A 16,763-nucleotide genomic window follows, 5' to 3' on the forward strand; every position below is an offset into this window, starting at 1 on the left:
GTGGGCAAGGCTTCCGGACCTGGCTTTAAGCCCGAGGTCTAACTCTGGAGCAGACCTTCAAAGAATCTCCCCGGAAAAAAAAAAAAGAGAAGAAAAGAAAAGAAAAGAAAGGCAAAGCGCCCCCACAGAGGGGCCCCACGGAGCCCCCCAACTTGGAGAAGGATGAGAAAGCTCTGCCGTGCACAGGCACCCACCCCGGGGAAGTGGGCGGGGGAAACGCAGACTGCACATCCCAGGTCCCCGAGTCTGCATTTCTGGCGGGGCGGTGGCCACGGGCCATCTCTGGGAGAAAGGAAGTCGCCGACCGTGCGGGAAACTGAAGGGTCAGGACCCGGAGCCGAGCACGTCTGGGACAGCCAGGTGCAAACAGGACTAAGCTGCTGGGCCCCGGGGTGACGGCCAGCGGGGATGGCAGCACAGAAGGGCCCGCAGTGGCCGCCGACAGGGCTGCAAAACCAGTTCCAGCGGCCGGGACGGCTGCAAAATGTCCCAGAGTTTCCCCTCTGCAGTGAGCACCATTACAAGGAGGATGACGACCCCCGGGCCCCAGCTCCCCCAGGCAGAGAATTCCAGCTCTCGCCCTGGGATCTGTGCCGAGTGCACCCCGAAACGAGAAAAACCAGCTCTGGGAGCAAATGCAGGCGGGGGTCTTGGAAAATGTAAGGGTCCCTTGTCGCTCTGTGTTGCGGGGCGGCCGGGCCGGGCTCGGAGACCGGGATGTCATTTCACAGACATGCTGTGACCCCGGCCTTCCACGCAGCAGATGCGAATACAACGCCACAAGCCGGGTAACTGAAAAGAACCCGGCCGGGAAGAAATGGAGCGCGCAGTGGGGGTGCAGACAGAGAAATGACAAAGAAACGGCTTCCGGAAGGAAGGGTTGAGGGGCGGCTGGGAGAAGCTGGGAATTAGGTTTGTGTGAATGTTATTCATCTGAAAGTAAGTCCGCGGGGCTCTTGTTACAGCGAAAGCTGGCAGTGATCTAAACTCAAAAGATCCTGCAACAACTGAGGATCGGATACAGCCTCAGTTTCCCGCTTTCCCAGAATTAACACAAGCAGAGTAAGACAAAGAAGGAGAGGGCCAGCCCTGTGCCTGAGGGGTTAAAGTGCTACAGGGTCCACTTCGGCGGCCTGGGTTCGCGTGTTCGGATCCTGGGCACAGACATGTTCCATTTACCAACCAGGCTGTGGAAGCATGGAATACAAAAAAAAAATAGAGGATGATTGGCACAGATGTTAGCTCAGAGCTAATCTTCCTCAGCAAAAAAAAAGAAAAAAAGAAAGAAAAAAGAATGAGAGACCCTCCCCCCCCAAAGGCCTGGCTCACTATGGGGGCGTCCACGTCTGCAGGAGGCCAGCGTGCATTCTGCACCTGCAGCTCGACCCAGCACCTGAAGGCCGTTTCAGCATCCTCCCTCAAGAGAAAGGCTGTCCTGTCCTATCTCGAGGGAGAATGCAAACCTCGTGAGCTCAGCTAAAGGAGGGAACACGGAACCAGGCTGAGCTCCTCTCGCACTGACGCGACCGTTTCTCAAACCCAGGGAACCGGGTGGATCCAGAGGTCATTCCGGAAAGGATGAGGAAGGAGCAGAAAATCTCGGGGTGGTCCAGGATCCCGGAAGGGCCAGCTCTAGCCCTCGGTCCCATTTTTATAAGACCGGGAGCTGAGGATGGAGCTGACGTTTATCAACGAGCGGTACGTTTCTAAGTGGTTGAAAAAACTCAAGATAAGAGAAATATTGCACGGCCCGAAAATGATAGGAAAGGTGAACAGGATGCTCGGCGTCCGCACGGTTTTACTGGCGCCCCGCCACGCCCACGGAAGAGCGTCAATGGGATCCCACCGTCCACGCGGCCAGTAGTAGTTACTCTCTTACTGAGCAAGCTGGCTGGTTCCTGCCCCACGTGCCTGGCTCCGATGGGAAATGACATCAAAGAGGACCGAATATCTATGGCCCCCAAGAACCGAAGCCTGAGACCCCCCCCAACCCTGGAAATAGCTCCCAGAGGAAAGACTCAAATAAGGGAAATAGGAAGGAATAAGGAAATGCTGCTGTGTTTAAATGAAGGTCGTGTGAAAGTCTGTTAAAAAGGCACAGGTCTGATGAGGTTTCACATAAGCGAATGTTTGGAGCTCCTCCACATACGACAGAGCCCTTTGCAGAAAAGCAGAAGCTGGCAAGGCCAGGATTTGAGGGGCAGCGGCCGGCCTCCCCGTCCCCCCCCCCGGGCCACACTGGAGAATTGGGGGCCACTGGGACGTCCCGAGGTCAGGCACTCTGCTGTTTGCCCCTGTGCTAAAAAGAAACCTTTAAAACCTCCATGGATCACAGCATCCATTTATGATAAAAAAAAAAAAACTCTCAATAAAATGGGGATAGAAGGAAAGTATCTCAACATAATAAAGGCCTGAGATGTCAAACCCACAGCCAACATCAGACTCAGTGGGCAAAAAGTGAACGCCACTCTTCTGAGAACAGGAATGAGACAAGGATGCCCTCTATCACCACTCTTATTTAACGTAGTACTGGAGGTCCTGGCCAGAGCAATCAGGCAAGAAAAAGGAATAAAAGGAATCCAAATAGGGAGGGAAGAAGTGAAACTCTCGCTGTTTGCAGATGACAGGATCTTATATATAGAAAACCCCAAAGAATCCATTGGAAAACTTTTAGAAGTAATCAACAACTACAGCCAAGTTGCAGGGTATAAAATCAACATACGTAAATCAGTAGCATTTCTATACTCTAATAACGAAGTAGCAGAAAAAGGACTCAAGAACACAATACCACTCATAATCGCAACAAAAAGAATAAAATACCTCGGGGTAAATTTAACTAAGGAAGTGAAGGACCTATATAATGAAAATTACAAGGCCTTTCTGAGAGAATTGGATGATGACATAAGGAGAGGGAAAGACATTCCATGTACATGGATTGGAAGAAGAAACATAGTTAAAATGTCCGTTCTACCTAAAGCAATCTACAGATTCAACGCCATCCCAATCAGAATCCCAATGACATTCTTTACAGAATTGGAACAAAGAATCCTAAAATTCATAAGGGGCAACAAAAGACCCCAAATTTCTAAAGCAATCCTGAGAAAAAAGAACAAAATGGGAGGCATCACAATCCCTGACTTCAAAACATACTACAAAGCTACAGTAATCAAAACAGCATGGTACTGGTACAAAAACAGGTGCACAGATCAATGGAACAGAATTGAAAGCCCAGAAATAAAACCACACATCTATGGACAGCTTATCTTTGACAAAGGAGCTGAGGGCATACAATGGAGAAAAGAAAGTCTTTTCAACAAATGGTGCTGGGAAAACTGGAAAGCCACATGTAAAAGAATGAAAATTGACCATTCTTTTTTACCATTCACCAAAATAAACTCAAAATGGATCAAAGATCTAAAGGTGAGACCTGAAACCATAAGGCTTCTGGAAGAAAACGTAGGCAGTACACTCTTTGACATCAGTATTAAAAGGATCTTTTCGGACACCATGCCTTCTCAGAGAAGGGAAACAGTAGAAAGAATAAACAAATGGGACTTCATCAGATTAAAGAGCTTCTTCAAGGCAAATGAAAACAGGATTGAAACAAAAAAACAACCCACTAACTGGGAAAAAATATTTGCAAGTCATATATCTGACAAAGGCTTAATATCCATAATATATAAAGAACTCTCGCAACTCAACAACAAAACATCAAACAACCCAATCAAAAAATGGGCTGGAGACATGAACAGACATTCCTCCAAAGAAGATATACTGATGGCCAATAGGCACATGAAAAGATGCTCATCATCGCTGATCATCAGGGAAATGCAAATCAAAACTACACTAAGATATCACCTTACACCTGTTAGAATGACAAAAATATCTAAAACTAATAGCAACAAATGTTGGAGAGGTTGCGGAGAAAAAGGAACCCTCATACACTGCTGGTGGGAATGCAAACTGGTGCAGCCACTATGGAAAACAGCATGGAGATTCCTCAAAAAGTTAAAAATAGAACTACCATACGACCCAGCCATCCTACTACTGGGTATCTATCCAAAGAGCCTGAAGTCAGCAATTCCAAAAGTCATGTGCACCCCTATGTTCATTGCAGCATTATTTACAATAGCCAAGACGTGGAAGCAACCTAAGTGCCCATCAACAGATGATTGGATAAAGATGGTGTATAAATACAATGGAGTACTACTCAGCCATGAAAAAGAACAAAATCGTCCCATTTGCAACAACATGGATGGACCTCGAGGGAATTATGTTCAGCGAAATAAGCCAGATAGAGAAGGACAATCTCTGTATGACTCCACTCATATGAGGAAGTTAAAAATGTGGACAAAGAGAACAGATTAGTGGCTACCAGGGCAAAGGGGGGGTGGGCACAAAGGTTGAAGGGCTGTAGCTACAACACGACTGACACAATAATGTACAACTGACATTTCACAAGGTTGTAAACTATCATCGTCTCAATCAAAAGTTAAAAAAAAAAAAAAACCTCGATGGATCATTCCCTCGAGCGCCTGTCCCCAGTCCACTTGCTCTGAAAATAGTTAAAATAAGGAACTTCTGCAGACGAGGCAGAGAACACACCCACGGCGCCAGATTATGACTTTGCAGCAAGAAGGAAGCATCGGATAAACGCAGACCTGCGGTTTCGAGGAAGCAGGACAGGACGCCGGGCAGACGGAGATAAGAGAACTCCATAACAGCGAGGGAGTGGCTTTGGGAGGAAACGGTCCACGCTCACGGCCCAAAAAGGCCCAGTTCATAAAACCATTTGCCTCGTCCCGACGCCCAACAGAAAAGCAAAATGCAGTATTTCTGCTCCCAGACGTCGTTTCACCAGCTAGACCTTTCCCCACGCGGACATTTGGGTGCAAAAACGTCCAGAAGTGCGTCGTACCCTTTATCCATTGCAAGGACCCAAGGAAAAAAAGCACAGCGGGCTCATCCTCGGGGGGGGGGCCCGGAAAACCCGAAACGAAAACAGCTCCCTCGTGGTTGCAGACTGGTTCAAACGGCGAGCATGATTGACACACGTCACACCCATCAATTCGGACCGTTATTGATTTCTCTGGTTTATTGAACAGGACTCCAATTCCATAGCATTAAATAAAAGCTCAACCCACGGGGAGGGGTGGCCACAAGGGCTGGGGGGGAAAAAAAAAAAAAAAGACAAGAAATGCGGTGAGGCAGCTGGCGGGAGCCACACGCGTTTGCATAACGGGTTACAAGAAAGACAGGGATTTCCGGAAACGGGGAAGGGGGCCGATGGGACCACCAGAAAATGAACCCCACGGAGGTGGGCCCTGCGTCTCTGAGCTGCTTGTTTTTTCCAACCCGGGAGCAGAGTGGTGACGAGCCATAAAGCCGGGGCACTGGCCCCGTCTCGCTGCCGTTTTCTGGAAACACTCAGAGCTGAGGGTCTTGGCTCAGCCACCCAATTGCTTTCCTTCAAAGAGAAAAACCAGCTTGAGCGGCTGTCTTTCCTAAGAACATACACGGCTGGTGACATCAAAATTTCGGAAGCCGCAAAAGTCACCAGCCATTAGCACAAGAAATTCGCTCCGACGGCCTCCGGGATTTGATCAGGGGTCAGGGGTCGGGGGCTGGGAGGGCATCCAGGCGGAATATCGCCAACAGGCTGGGACGCGCCATCTGGAACCACTCGCCTCGTGACATCCCATCCCTCCACCTTGGGGTGTCATCACGTAGGGATCAAAGACGCAAGCTGTGCCTCTTGAAAGGCGGTTAGTGGGGGAAAATTTAAAAAAAAAAGTAATTTCTAAGTGTTGGGAACTGCCTTCCTGTCTCTCGGAAACAGCCAAAGCCGGCGACGATGACCTCCGGAGGGAAACCATCGGTGGTAAATTTTTAAAATCGATGACTCCCGCGGTGTGGAGTTTAAAAGAATCAGAGGGTCCTCTTCCATACCCACAACTGCATCTCCGGGGGCACCTTAGGGTTCCCCGTATTTCAAAGGGGCGCCTCCCAGGAGGGGCCTCACCGTCACCCCCAAGGAAAATGATTCTGGGGGAATTCACCGGTGAAGCATCTGACGCCAAAGACAGACCGGGCTTGCAAGGACCAGGCCACCCAAGTGAATTCCGACAAGGGGAGAACGGAGCTTATAACCCATTCAGCACCTCCTTTCTGCTTTTTTCAAAAGTGCTCCCATCGGATGCTCCCCTTTGCACATTTTCCGCCCCACGGAAAACGCGTCTCTCTTCGAAACAGGGCCTTCTGGCTCCAGAACGTCTCCCACCCCGCTTCCCAGAGGCAAGGTTCCCGCTGGAACGGAAAACGTCAGGGTGTCATCCTGGTCTCCCCGTCAGTCTGGCTTTCTCTCCCATCGACGCCAAACCCTCCGGCGGAGAACATCCGTGGTGCAGGTTGGAATTAACGACCTGGGAGGCGAAACGTCCCTCCTGGCTCTTCTTCTGGGGAGGAAGCGGGATTGCAAACATGGAGTATTTGCAATGCACGGGTGGCCAACAAGGCCTCCACCCCCCGGCCGGGATGCACAGGGACTCCTAGAGGCAACGATGGCATCGCCGGCTTGCGGACACCCAAAGCGGTGTCGCCTCCCTTCTTCTTCTCGCGTCCCCGGGTTGCGGGCCGGCACGACCATCCGTGGGGGTGCGTCTGTACAGCCAGGCATCCAAGCGGGGCCGCCGCGGCGTGACCCGCTACACGAAGCCGCCATCCCTGATCCCGAAGAAGCCGCCGTGGACGGCGTCCCCCAGGGGAAACACCTGCTCGTGGTCCAGGCCCCACTCGCCCTCGTCCTCGTCCTCGGGCTCCGCGTCGCCACCGCCGCGGGAGTTCTCATACAGGAAGACCTGCTCGTCCACGTGCGCGGGAGCCAGCCGGTTCCTCTTGGCGCTGACCACGTTGGCCGAGGAGCCGAAGAGGCGTTCGGGGAAGACGCGGGTGGCCGCCACGCACCAGTACTTCTGCAGGACCTTGGGCAGCATGGGGAAGAGCGCCAGGCGGTCGGACCACCACTTGAGGGGGTCCTCGTTGAGGCCCAGCACCTTCTGCGACTTGAAGTTGCTGAGCTCCTCCACCACCTGGGCGTGCCACTCCTCCTGGTCCTCCACGCCGCCGGTCTGGCAGAAGATCTCGGCCAGCATGTTGTTGATGACGCTGGAGGGCGCAGGCGGGGACCCCAGCGCCAGCTTCTTCACGGGGGGCTCGTCGGGCGGCGGCGGCGGCGGCGGCGCGTAGAGCTTGTCCTCAGGCGGCCGGTAGCTGCCGTCCTTGATCTTGTCCAGCAGGCCCTTGGCTTCCTCCACCACCCGGTTCTCCACCTGCTGCCTCTCGAAGGCGGACAGGAAGGGCAGCCTCTTGTAGCGGGGGTCCAGGAAGGTGGCGACGTTGAGGAACATGTCGATCTCGGGCGTCTCCTGGTACGTCTTGGAGATCTCCTTGGCGATGACCTCCTTGGCCATGCTGATCTCCTTGGAGTCCGTCTCCTTGATGTTGAGCGTGGTGTTGAGCAGCATGTGCAACAGGGGCTTCACCATGCTGATGGTGGGGTACTTGGAGGCGGACAGCATGTCGGCCACCTGCTTGAAGGGCTGCAGGAGGTCCACCAGCCCCTCGATGGTGGCCCACTCGGTGGCTTCCAGCATGAGGTGGTGGTTGTTGCTGTCTTCCACCAGCACGGCGGCGATAACGAACTGCTGGTCCTTCAGCCTCTGCAGCATGGCCAGGGTGCTGCCCCACCAGGCCACACGGTTGCTGACCAGCATGCAGTGGGCCACGTTCTGCTGCTTCTGCTTTTCGTACAGCATGTACATGGCCACCGTCGACTGCTGGAAGTACTCCACCAGCCGGCGACAGCGGGTCAGCAGCCCGCCCAGCTTGGGCAGCCGGAAGGCCTGCTGGATGCCGGCGTTGAACGTGTGACCCAGGCAGGGCATCTGCACCGAGATGTCCAGCAGCGAGCACGCCTTCACGATGTCCTTTGCGCAGTCGGTGGTGGCCCCGAACACCTTGTTGCTGATGCCCCACTCGATGAAGGCCTCATAGAGGACCCGGGTGATGGTCTCGGCCGCGTTCTCCTCCGGCACCTCGAACGTCTTGAGGCAGCGGGACCCCACAGCCAGGCAGTTGCTCGGGGACCCCGCGCCCAGGAAGTGGGCAGCCAGCGTGACATAGGAGCGGTTCTGGTTGTCGCTGCGCCACAGGTCGGTGGAGATGCCGCACCAGGACGCCTCGCTGAGCTCCTTCAGCACCGCCTCGCGCACGGCGCCGTATCTCTCCGGAATGGCCTTGCTGCAGAAGAACTTGCGGCTGGGCAGCTCGTAGCGGGGGTCGGCCGTCTTGAGCAGCACCTTGAAGGTGGGCTCGTCCACGATGGAGGCGGGGTAGAGGCCCTCGCAGATGAGGCCGAGGACAGCGGCCGTCAGCTCCTGCTGCTTCTTGCTCTCGTGGCCGTGGGCGGCCTTGGCGGCCAGCGGGTCCTGCGGGCTGGGCTGCGAGGCCTCGGGTTTCAGCTTGGAGAAGGCGGTGGCGAAGGCCTCGCGCATCTGCTCCGTGTTGCTCTTGACGAACTCGCAGAACTCATCCGGGTGATTCTTCTCCAGGTGGTACGACAGGTTGGAGGTGTTGCCGGAGTAAGCGATCTGCGCCATGCAGATGCGGCAGTAAATCTTCTTCCACTGCAAGATGCATCCCTCCGCGTTGGTGTCGAAGCCGAAGTACTTCCACACCTTGCTCTTGGCGCGCGGGTGGGCCACCAGCTTGAGGTCCGTCTGCGAGCTGTCCAGCCCTTTGCTCTCCATGGCGCCGCCGGGGCCGGGGCCGGGGCCGGGGCCTGCCTGCGGGGGCCTCCGCTCACTCGTGTGCACCTGCCGGGAAGCAGCGAGACAAACACAGCGTGAGATGCGACCCGGGCACGGGGGACCCCCGGCGGCTCCGCTCTGCAGCGCACGCGCAGCCCGTCCTCGTGCGCGCTTTGCGCAGTGCGCAGGCGCGCGCGCGCGCATCCGTCCAAGGCCAGTCCCACGCGGCCGCGGCGATTCTGCGCCTCCGAAAACACACGCCACGCAGCTCTTGGAATTTCTTGGTCCTCCTTAGAGCGCTTTCCTCCTCTCAATTCTTTCCTATAGACTGTGCTGGGAAGTCCACCAACCCGCCACCCACAGGGTGGGGGGTGGGGGGGGAGGTCGTTCTCTGGGAAACTGTTTGCTGGATTCCAGAGCATATGCACCTGGGTTCGCCCCGCCGGGCCAAGAAGACCCACCACCACCGCCTTAAACGCCAGGGTAAGCAAGGACGGGTGTCACGCGCCACCCGAGGTCGCGCAAGGGCATCAAAGAAACGAAAACAGGGTCTCAATGGGGCCCTAGCGGTCTTCGGGTTGGCTAAGAGGTATGAAAACTTTTTTCAATTTTTTTTTTTTCCCTTAAAGATTGGCCCTGAGCTGACATCTGTTGCCAATCTTCTTCTTTTTTTTTTTTTCTTCTTCTTCTTTTTCTTCTCCCCAAAGCCCCCCAGTACATCGTTGTATATTCTAGTTGTGGGTCCTTCTGGTTGTGCTATGTGGGACGCCGCCTCAGCATGGCCTGATGAGCGGTGCCGTGTCCGTGCCCAGGATCCGAACCAGCGAAACCCTGGGCCGCCGAAGCAGAGCGCGCAAACTCAACCACTCGGCCACGGGGCCGGCCCCCAAATTTTATGTTTTTAAATGACACCTTTTTGAATGTGGCGGGCTCTATTTTTATCACAGCATCTGTGACGGGTAACCATATTGGGGCTATAACGGATTTCTGGATCCCTGGAACTTCTCGAAATGCCGACCGGGGGCACTCACGCCACGTGGGCACAGAAATACAGATTTGCTGTGCACAGGAGCAAGCATCATCGGGCTCTCGCCAGAAGCTACTGAGGACCTGGGAGACAGCCCCCAGGGTTCCCATGGTAGCCAAACGCCCACACCCCCAGACCCCCTTGGAGCCACCAATCAAGACCGCGTGCCCAAAGGGCAGCTGGGTTTCCTTAAAAGCTGTTTGTTACATGTGCAAGCCTGCCGTAGGGCACTCGGGGGGTTCAATGGCAAACAGCCCCAACCAGCAATTTTCTAAGTGTTGGGAATGTGTTCAGGGCCAAATCTCAATGATGAGTATAGTGGGTTGAAGAGGGTCCCCCCCAAATTTACGTCCACCCAGAACCTGAGGATGGCGCCTCATTTGGAAACAGGGTCTTTGCAGGTGTGATGAAGGGAAGGATGGAGAGGAGGGCTTCCTGGAGGAGGCGGCCCTGAATCAAGGATGGACAGGAGGGCTTCCTGGAGGAGGCGGCCCTGAATCCAGGATGGAGAGGAGGGCTTCCTGGAGGAGGCGGCCCTGAATCCAGGATGGAGAGGAGGGCTTCCTGGAGGAGGTGGCCCTGAATCCAGGATGGACAGGAGGGCTTCCTGGAGGAGGCGGCCCTGAATCAAGGATGGAGAGGAGGGCTTCCTGGAGGAGGCGGCCCTAAATCCAAGGACAACGTCCTCATCAGAGACAGACGAGGAGACGCAGACGCAGAGGAGCAGCCCCGTGAGGACGGAGGCAGAGACGGGAGGGAGGTGGCCACCAGCCCAGGGACCCTGGAGCCCCGGATGCTGGAAGAGGAAAGCCCAAAGCTGAGCCTTGTGCAGCCAAGTCAGAATGGGATACCCGGACACGGAGAAGGCAGTCAAGGGACGAGTGAAAAGAACCCCACGACCCGAAACCCGGGCTCTGGAATACGAGCTGGTTCAGTGCTCCTTGAGCGACACAATCCTATCAGGTCGTCCTACTCCTCCGGGAAGTCAAGAGACTGAATGCAAAAAAAAAAAATGAGAACAAGGCCACCCGTCTCCCTGACATATATTTTGGGTTTTTTGGGGGGAGAATATAGTTATTTTTCGTTGGGGGAAAAAAAAGAAAATGTTACTGTAATGACAGGCCATTGGCTTGCGATTGTTATTTTAAATACATTGTTAAACATGTTTTAATTTAATTTAATTTCTTAATTTAATTTAATTTAATTTCTTTTAATTCCTAATAGTAGCAAAAGCCACATAAAGAAAAGCTCTTCGGGGGCCCTCATTTTTTGAGAGTAAAGAGACCCTAAGATTATGAAGTTTGAAAACTGTCGTCTCATCTCCCCGTGGCCACCGTCCCCATCGGCTCACACGGATGCAAAACCAGCAAGAAGGAACCTTGTCTCCGGCGGTTTTTGAAAACCCTCTAGTTTGAAAATGAGGATCCCTCCTAAAATAGCTTTGTCAGTGTGCCGGCTGACATATTTTGGGGTGGATATTCAGTCCACCGGGACAGCATGTCCAAGTCCGTTTGCCATCCCAGAAAGCCTGGCCTCGTGTCTACAACAGAAGCTGTGTCAGGGCTGCCCTCTTAAAACACAGCTCGGCGATCTTCTCTCCTTTTCAAAAATTCACCGATGCCTCAGAGACCTTTCACTCCTAATCGACAAGCCCTTTGTGAACAGAGGCCCGTGGGGACTTTTTTTATGCGGCACAGCAACTGTCAGCAGGTTTGAGGCCAACGTTTGAGTTTTGACGTCACACCAGGGTCTTAAACGCGTTAATTATAGCATGTGCTTAAAACTCTGACAGACAGCCAGGTGGCTACGGCCTTAAGATCAGGAGAGGAAGCTGGAGATTAGAGTGTCTTACAGGAACTACGCTTGATTGGCTTATAAACCATCTCTGCAAAGGCAGGACCGACAGACATGGATCGCGACTTGGTAATGATCTTGTTTGCAGACACGGCACCTTGAGAAAACACGGCGTTCAGAGAGCTTAGCACCTTCGTCCTTCTCTGCAGGCAATCGAAATGAAGTCACCCACCATGCCTGCCACACGGATTCTTCTGGATACAATGCACAAGAGCAGACTCAGTATAGAGCGTGAAAGAGCATACTCAGTCTCCACGTTCTAGATACGATCTACAAGATCACACTCGGTATAGACATTCTGGACACACTCTAAGAAGGTCATACTCCATCTCCACGCTCTGGATACAATGCACACGAGCACACTCCATCGCTACGTTCTGGATACAATGCACACGAGCACACTCCATGGCTGCGTTCTGGATACAATGCACACGAGCATATTCCATATCCACATTCTGGATACAATGCACACGAGCACACTCCATCGCTACGTTCTGGATACAATGCACACGAGCACACTCCATGGCTGCGTTCTGGATACAATGCACACGAGCATATTCCATATCCACATTCTGGATACAATGCACACGAGCACACTCCATCGCTACGTTCTGGATACAATGCACACGAGCATACTCCATCGCTACGTTTTGGATACAATGCACACGAGCACACTCCATCGCTACGTTCTGGATACAATGCACACGAGCACACTCCATGGCTGCGTTCTGGATACAATGCACACGAGCATATTCCATATCCACATTCTGGATACAATGCACACGAGCACACTCCATCGCTACGTTCTGGATACAATGCACACGAGCACACTCCATGGCTGCGTTCTGGATACAAAATACAAGATCATACTCAATCTCCATGTTCTGGATACAGCACACAAGAGCAGACTCAATCTCCATGCTCTGGATACAAGGTACAAAAGCATACTCAACCTCCACATTCTGGATACAGTGCACACGAGCATACTCCATCTCCACGTTCTGGATACAATACCCAAGATCATACTCAATCTCCACATTCTGAATACAATGCACATGAGCAGACTCCATCTCCATGCTCTGGATACAATGCACACGAGCATATTCCATCTCCACATTCTGGATACAATGCACAAGAGCAGACTCCATTTCAAAGTTCTAAGAAAAACCCCCAGCTATTTCCAATGTGACATGGGTACGGGTCCTCCTTGTCACTGTTCAGCTCCAGGCCCAGGGCAAAGTTCAAAAGCTCCCCCCCCCCCCCCACAAAGTTAAGTCCAGTTAGGAAGGAATGGAAAAGAGGTTAAAAGGCAGGGCAATGCGCCCCACCTGGGAGGCCGGCCAGCAGCAGACAAACGGAAGGAATGTTCCGAGCCACCATCTGAAGTTATTTATAACCCAACAGACAACGTGGTTCGCTTACGGCAACCGAGTCAAGTTAATCTTTACCTGAAAATCTTTACCTCTTCTGGCACATGGACCAGGCCTCCCTCCGCTGACACACGGACCTCACCCATCGCTGTCTTTTAACATTTTTTTTTTTTTTTTTTTTAATTGACAAGTGGAAAGACCAGCGCCAGCCTCAGGTCTGATGCACCGCAAGCAAACCAGCTTTCGAGACAAGCATTTCGGTGGGTTGCTGAGTTTCAATTGTGTCTCTGCTGTGAGCACCTGAGCAGGTGAGCGGACCTGTGTGAAAGGCGGAAGGCAGTGGGTGCCCAGAAGCTACAGGTCCTCCGCCACGTGGGGCTGCTCTCCATAGTCCCCTGTCGAAAAATACCAAAATCCAGTTTATCAGAAAACGAACAGCTCAGCTCGGCGGAGCACTGTGACATTCCTTTCCGCGGTGGCCGTCTGGGAAAGTGGGGCTCATTTAAAAATAGCTGCTCCTGCTCAGAGCTGCAGGCTGTCGGCGGGGCCCAGGGACCCCCTTTCCAAGGGGTAGTGCAGGAACTCCAAAATATGTTCGCGATAATAGTGTGACTTGCCTTGCCTCGCCCCAGTCTCAGGGGAGACCCCACCCAGGACGCAGCCAAGATGCGCCACCGGCTCCCCCACTGAATACGCTGGGAAAACAGTCCTGTTTCACCTAAAAATAAAACGCCCGTTTGGGCTCACACAGCCTCGAGTTAGGATTCTTATCATTTCCTGTAAATCAGGGAGGAAAGAAACGCTTGCAGGTTTAAGTCCTAAACTTGTAAACGGGGCCAGCCCAGCCCCCAGGCCAGCGCGCATGCCAGGACTGGGGCGGGGGGGGGGGTGGGGCCGGATCCTTGCTAGGAGCGCGCAGGGGCCCTGACACCACAAAGCTGGACCCGGGAGGTCGGAGGACGCGGCGAGGGCCGGAGCATCGAGCGGCCCCGAGCGGAAGCGCCCCTCACCCCGCACCCCGCACCCCCGCCCCGGGCCAGGCCGCGCCGGCTCCTGCGACCCCCCCCCCCCACCCCCCGGCTCCTGCGCCCCACCCCCCCCCGGTCTGCCCCGGGGCCGCCTACCTTCCGGGCGGGGCGCGCTCCCGCGGGCGCCCCTCCTCCCGGGCGGGGCGCGGGTGCCAGCCGACCCCAAGCGGCGGGCGGACACCCCTGCGGTCTGGGGCGCGGGGACCCCGGCCATCACGCGGGGTCGGGGGACGCGGGCTTCCCGGGGCGCGACCCCAGCCCAGCCCAGGGCAGCCGGGAGGCCCGGGGGCCGGAGGGGAGGGGACAGACGGGGAGGGGAGGCGCCGGCGGGGCGCGCGCCACCTCGCCGCCCCGTGCGCGCGGCCCGGCCAGGCCCGGCCTCTCCTTCCGGGAGCGCACGGCGCGGCTGCCCGGGGTCAAGGTCACCGGAGCCCGCCGCCCCCCGACCCAACCCAACCCGGGGACCCCCGCGGAGCGAGGCGCGCGCCCCCGGCCCCGCTGCCCCCCCCGCCGCCGCCCGGCCCGCCCCGCCCGTAGCCCCCCCGCCCCGTAGCCCCCCGCGCGCGCCCCCCCCGCCCCCGGCGCACTGACCTGGCTCCACGAAGCCCCCCCGGCAGCGGCGCAGCAGCTGCGCCAAGACCACCGCCGCGCCCGCCGCGTAGACCCGCAGGGCCGCCCGCGCCGCAGACAAAGGCGACATGGCTGCCCGGACGCCGCTTCCGCGCCGCCCGCGGGACTCGGCGCCGGCACCGGACGACGGCGGAAACGCGCCCGCGCCGGCCCGCCCTCCGCGCCCGCGCCCGCCACCCCGCCCGGCCCCGGACTCCCGCCCCCGGACCCCGCTCCGGCCAGCGAAGCCCGCCCGGACCCCTGCCCGGACCGTGGACCCCCCACCCAGGTCCTGGGACCCCCCCACCCGAGCTGGAGGACCCCCGCCCCGACCACCGACCCCCACCCAGCCCTGGGAAACCCCCCCCGCCCGGACCCCCCACTCAGATCCTAGGACCCCCGGCACGGACCTCAGGACCCCCCACCTGCACCCCCAACCCAGACCCCCTGCCCACACCCCAGAACCCCCACCCAGACACCCCCCTCCCGCCTGGACCCCAGGACCCCTACCCTGACACCCCACTTGCACCAAGGAGCCTCACCCAGACCAAAGACCCCCACCCTGCTCCCCACTGGAGCTATAGAATCCTTACCCAGACCACTGGGGGCAGCCTCACCCACGTCCCCACGGAGGACAGGGGGACACCCACCCCTGTACTCCCACTCAGACACCCGTGAGGACCCCCAGCCTGAACCTCCCACTGGGGAGACCGACCCTGAGCGGAATCACTTCCCCCCATCCACATCACGGCTGAGACCCCCTAACTCACGCCCCCCCTACTCCTGCCTGGACCCCTACCAGCCCCCATCCAGACCCCTGCGGGGACCACCGACCTCCACCCAGACTCCCCGGTGAGACCACCCCCCGCAGATCCCTGACCAGAACCTCACCAGACACCTACCAGACCCCACATGGACCTCGATACCTACCAAGACCCTGGACCCCCATTCACACACACCCCCCCCAACCCTCATAGACCCACTCAGAATCTAGACTAGCACCCTTCACACACTCCAGCAGAGACCCCCAAACCCCTCCAAGCTCCAAGATGGAGGAGCTCCACCCCCACCCCAGCAGGACCACTGCCCCCCTCTGGGACCCAGGATCCCACACTCCTGCACACTGCACACCCCACCTGGACCCTCGTGTCCCCTTACCTCCGTAGGAAGTGAACCCACCAGGCCTGACTGGGAGGGGCATCCCTCAGCGTGCAAGCTGCACCCCTCCACGCAGGCCCCCGTGTGGATCTGAGAGGCTCAGGATACAGACCTACTTTGTGCAACCCAAGGCTGCTTTAGGAAGGGTCCTTCTGCCTTTACAATCCTCTGGTTTCCAGATAGGGAAACTGAGGCCAGGAAGCCCACCCGGGATCCCCGGCATGACCAGGGTACCAAGCTGCCCTGCTTGCCCAGATGGTCCCAGGTATGCCCAGATGCGCCCAGCAAAAAGCATCAGGCAGAGTCACAGTAGCCACCACCCTGTCCCCACCCTAAAGGGTTTCCCACAAGCGCCCCTAGTGTATGGGATGTGAGGTTGTGGCCTCATTAAAAGGTCCATGCTCCACCCCATAGGCGTTTGGCCTCCATCGCACCTGTAATAAATCACCCCAAATGCGGCGGCTCGAGACAACGCAAATAGACGGCCTCACCGTTCTGTGGGCGAGAACTGCCAATGGGATCTCCGCTGGGCCTTCCGCTCGAGGTCTGCCAGGGTCAACATGCAGATGTCCGCCCCCTGGGCTCCTCTTGGGGGGCCAGTGGGTGATCTTGGAAAGGCTGTTTCCAGGCTCCTCCAGGCGGTGGGTAGAATCTGGTTCCTCGCGGTTGTAGGGCTGAAGCTCCTAGAGGCGTCTCTGTGGTCCTCTGAGGTGTCCCCTCCATGCCACCCCTGGAATCTCCCCGCCTTCCTTTTCTCCCACGTCCCTCTGGCCCCAGCCACTTAAGTTCTCTGCCTTTGAGGGCTCATGGGATTAGAGTGAAACCGCCCCCCCCCAGGTTAATCTGGGGTCATCTCCCTGTTTTAAGGTTCATCACCTTAATGACGTCTGCCACGTGTCTTGTGCCATAG

General features: G+C 56.2%; 2 protein-coding genes and 1 long non-coding RNA gene across 20 annotated transcripts in view; 1 reads left to right on the forward strand and 2 right to left on the reverse strand.

Moving 5' to 3' along the window:
* The window catches only part of DHRSX (dehydrogenase/reductase X-linked), a 138,597-nt gene extending 123,751 nt beyond the window's left edge, over window positions 1-14,846 (reverse strand). For 8 of the 16 annotated variants that reach the window (XR_011434936.1, XR_011434937.1, XR_011434941.1 and 5 more), the window contains exon 1: window positions 14,183-14,313. Coding sequence is in view for 9 of the 16 variants with exons in the window: in XM_070257908.1 (XP_070114009.1) it covers window positions 14,183-14,300 (118 nt within the window). In the remaining 7 variants the exon portion in view is untranslated. Of the gene's footprint in view, window positions 1-13,136; window positions 13,160-14,182; window positions 14,318-14,677 lie in introns of those variants that run through there. The other 8 variants (XM_070257914.1, XM_070257912.1, XM_070257910.1 and 5 more) reach the window with 5 other exon arrangements.
* ZBED1 (zinc finger BED-type containing 1) lies at window positions 5,069-14,841 on the reverse strand. 3 transcript variants are annotated; one of them, XM_070257905.1, is made up of 3 exons: window positions 14,678-14,810; window positions 13,137-13,453; window positions 5,069-8,873 (listed from the first exon to the last, which is right to left on the reverse strand). In XM_070257905.1, exon 3 carries the CDS (start codon window positions 8,805-8,807, stop codon window positions 6,705-6,707), a length of 2,103 nt encoding a protein of 700 aa, XP_070114006.1. In that variant the 5' UTR covers window positions 8,808-8,873; window positions 13,137-13,453; window positions 14,678-14,810; the 3' UTR covers window positions 5,069-6,704. The 3 variants fall into 3 exon arrangements, with proteins under 3 accessions (XP_070114006.1, XP_070114004.1, XP_070114005.1); XM_070257903.1 differs by lacking the exon at window positions 13,137-13,453 and having other exon boundaries at window positions 14,678-14,841; XM_070257904.1 differs by lacking the exons at window positions 13,137-13,453; window positions 14,678-14,810 and adding an exon at window positions 14,183-14,322.
* A 22-nt stretch (window positions 14,847-14,868) lies between the features above and the next one.
* Window positions 14,869-16,331, forward strand: LOC138921927 (uncharacterized). Its single transcript, XR_011434942.1, has 2 exons — window positions 14,869-14,984; window positions 16,268-16,331. It is a non-coding gene; the product is annotated as an uncharacterized lncRNA (long non-coding RNA).
* The last annotated feature ends 432 nt before the right edge of the window (window positions 16,332-16,763 follow it).

The sequence above is a fragment of the Equus caballus genome, chromosome X (genome assembly GCF_041296265.1).
Source record: "Equus caballus isolate H_3958 breed thoroughbred chromosome X, TB-T2T, whole genome shotgun sequence".
Classification (NCBI taxonomy): Eukaryota; Metazoa; Chordata; class Mammalia; order Perissodactyla; family Equidae; genus Equus; species Equus caballus.

Excerpts from the sequence above, each read along its gene's own strand:
- ZBED1 (XM_070257903.1), bottom strand. The coding sequence starts at position 8,807 with ATGGAGAGCAAAGGGCTGGACAGCTCGCAGACGGACCTCAAGCTGGTG.